We start from the raw sequence: 2704 nt of genomic DNA on the forward strand, positions 1-2704 counted from the left end.
GACCCCCCCATTTCCAGGGAAAACGTCACCTCCGAGGGGCTCTTGCTCTTGGAGCTGTAGGTGAAGAGCTCGTAGAGAAGCACCCCGAAGCTCCAGGCGTCGGAGGCACAGGAGAAGATGTTGTCAGCCAGGGATTCCGGAGCGTACCTGCCGGGAAAAACGGGGTCAGAATCCTGGAAAAATGGGTTCTGAGCTCTGGGAAAAATGGGTTCTGAGCCTCGGGAAAAATGAGTCCAGAGCCCTGGGAAAAATGGATTCTGAGCTTCGGGAGAAATGGGTTCTGAGCTCTGGGAAAAATGGGTTCTGAGCTCTGGGAAAAAGGTGTCCAGAGGTCCTGGAAAAATGGGTTTTGAGCTCTGGGAAAAGTGGGTTCTGAGCTCTGGGAAAAACGGGTTCAGAACCTTGGGAAAAACGGGTTCTGAGTCCCGGGAAAAGAGGATTCTGAGCTCCGGGAAAAAGGAGTCCAGAGCCCCCGGAATAATGGGTTCTGAGCTCCAGAAAAAGCAGGTTCTGAGCTCTGGGAAAAACGGGTCCAGAGCCTTGGGAAAAATGGGTTCTGAGTCCCGGGAAAAGGAGATCCTGAGCTCCAGGAAAAACGGGTTCCGAGTCCTGGGAAAAAGGGATCTTGAGCCCCAGGAAAAGCGGATCCTGAGCCCTGGATCCCGCTGGAATTCCAGCCCTCCCCGTGTACCCCCCTCACCAGAAAACGGGGCTCTGGCCGGGCTCCCGCACCACGTAGTAATCCTTGTCCTGCGGCAGCAGCTTGGCCAGCCCGAAGTCGCCGATCTTGACGTGGCTGTCGCTCTCCACCAGGATGTTCCTGCTCGCCAGGTCCCGGTGCACGCAGCGCCGCGCCCCCAGGTACTCCATGCCCTGCCGGGAGGCGGCTGCTCATGGGGAGCGGGGACACGGCAGCGTCCCCAGGGCTGGGGAACCCCCGGGTGAGGGTCCCTGGGGGCTCATCCCGGCTGGAGCACAGCCCCAGGGTTAAGGGTAGCACTGTTATGGCAGGATCCTGCAGCATCCCCAGGGCTGGTGACCCATGGAATTGCTCCAGCCCCATCCCGGGACAGCAGCACCCCCGTTATCCCCGCACCCGCCCCGATCCCACCTTGCAGATCTGCCAGGCGTAAAGGAGCAGCGTCCTGTGCTCCAGGCGGGGCTGGGTCTTCTGCAGGAAATCCCGCAGGCAGCCGTTGGGCAGGAATTCCATCACCAGCCGCAGCCCGCGCATCCCTGCGGCCAAATCCAGCACCGGGATGGCTGGAGCTGGGATCGGGGAACCCTGCCCTGTTCCCTGCCCCGTTGCCTGCCCCATTCCTTGTGCATTCCCTGTCCCATTCCCTGTGCATTCCCTGCCCCATTCGCAGCCCCATTCCTACCCCATTCCCAACCCCATTTCTGCACCATTCCTGTCTATTCCTGCCTCATTCAGAGCCCCATTCCCTCTCCATTCCCAGCCCCTTTCTCAGTGTTCCCAGCCCCATTCCCAGCCCCATTCCTGCCCCATTCCCTGTGCATTCACTGTGCATTCCCAACCCCATTCCCAACCCCATCCCTGCCCCACTCCTGCCCCATTCCCAGCCCTATTCCTGCCCCATTCCCAGCCCCATACCTGTTCCATTCCCAGTGTTCCCAGCCCCATTCCTAGCCCCATTCCCAGCCCTATTCCTGCCCCATTCCCAGCCCCATCCCAGCCCCATTCCAGCCCCATTCCCAGCTCACCCCGGCTGTAGCAGACACCCCGGTACCGGACGATGAAGTCGTGCTGCAGCGAGTGCAGGATTTGGATCTCCCGCTCGAAATCCCGAATTTCCTTGGCCGAATCCTGCTGCAGCCTCTTCACCGCCACCAGCTCGCCCGTGCTGTCACCCAGGGGGTCGTAGCGGCACAGCTCCACGCTCCCGAAATTCCCCTGGGAATTTTGCAGGGAGCTGGATGTTGGGGGTGCCCCCCACATTCCCAGTGCCTCATCCCCCCAAAAAAATCTCCCCCCAGCTGCCTTTTCACACCTGCATCAGCTGGTAAAGAACAGCTACTGTTCAAAAGAACTTCCTCTGATTGCTGGTAACTACCCCATTAATTGCATAATTAATTAATCCCAACGGAGTGAGCCAGGAGATTGATACAGCCAGGTGACTGGAATGGATGACAGCCTAAGGGGGATCGGGATTCTATCCCAACCCCAGGAAGGCTGGGATAGAACAGGATGGGGCAGAAGGGTCAGGATGGGACAGGAGGGTCAAGATGAGGCAGTAGGATTGGGATCAAGCGGGATGGGGCAGGAGGGACAGGAGGCAGCAGGACAGTGCAGGAGGATCGGGATCCAGCCAGGATGTCCCACACCCCAAATCCAGGATGGGAAGAGTGGCTGGGCTGAATTTTGGGGTTGGGGGTCTCTGCTGTGCCCCCACCTTGCCCAGCAGCGAGATGTACTTGAGGTGCCTCTCCTGGAACTGCTCGGGATCCTGGCTCATGGCCAGGGACTCGTGTCCCCAGAAGCCATCCCGGAGCGTCACATCCGCGGGGGACATGTCCGAGAGCAGCTCGTAGTCTGTGGGCGGGGGGGGGTGAGGCCGCTGTGGGGTCCCCCTGTGCCCCCCCAGCCCGTCCCCGTGCCCACCGGAGGTGATGAGGCTGTTGAGGTCGCGGATGAGGGCGCGGAAGCAGGGCCGGCGCTGGGGCTCGCACTCCCCGCCCTGGG

At 60.7% G+C, this 2704-nt stretch overlaps 1 protein-coding gene across 1 annotated transcript in view; it reads right to left on the reverse strand.

The window, feature by feature from the left end:
• JAK3 (Janus kinase 3) overlaps positions 1 to 2704 on the reverse strand; it is a gene marked incomplete at its 5' end in the record, with an annotated part of 11221 nt that overhangs the window by 805 nt on the left and 7712 nt on the right. Inside the window, 6 exons of the mRNA XM_031063280.1 lie at positions 30 to 147; positions 701 to 873; positions 1112 to 1236; positions 1726 to 1915; positions 2415 to 2554; positions 2624 to 2699. Of these exons, the coding sequence (XP_030919140.1) occupies positions 30 to 147; positions 701 to 873; positions 1112 to 1236; positions 1726 to 1915; positions 2415 to 2554; positions 2624 to 2699 (822 nt within the window). The remainder of the gene's footprint in view (positions 1 to 29; positions 148 to 700; positions 874 to 1111; positions 1237 to 1725; positions 1916 to 2414; positions 2555 to 2623; positions 2700 to 2704) is intronic.

This window comes from Geospiza fortis, unplaced genomic scaffold (assembly GCF_000277835.1).
Source record: "Geospiza fortis unplaced genomic scaffold, GeoFor_1.0 scaffold241, whole genome shotgun sequence".
Classification (NCBI taxonomy): domain Eukaryota; kingdom Metazoa; phylum Chordata; class Aves; order Passeriformes; family Thraupidae; genus Geospiza; species Geospiza fortis.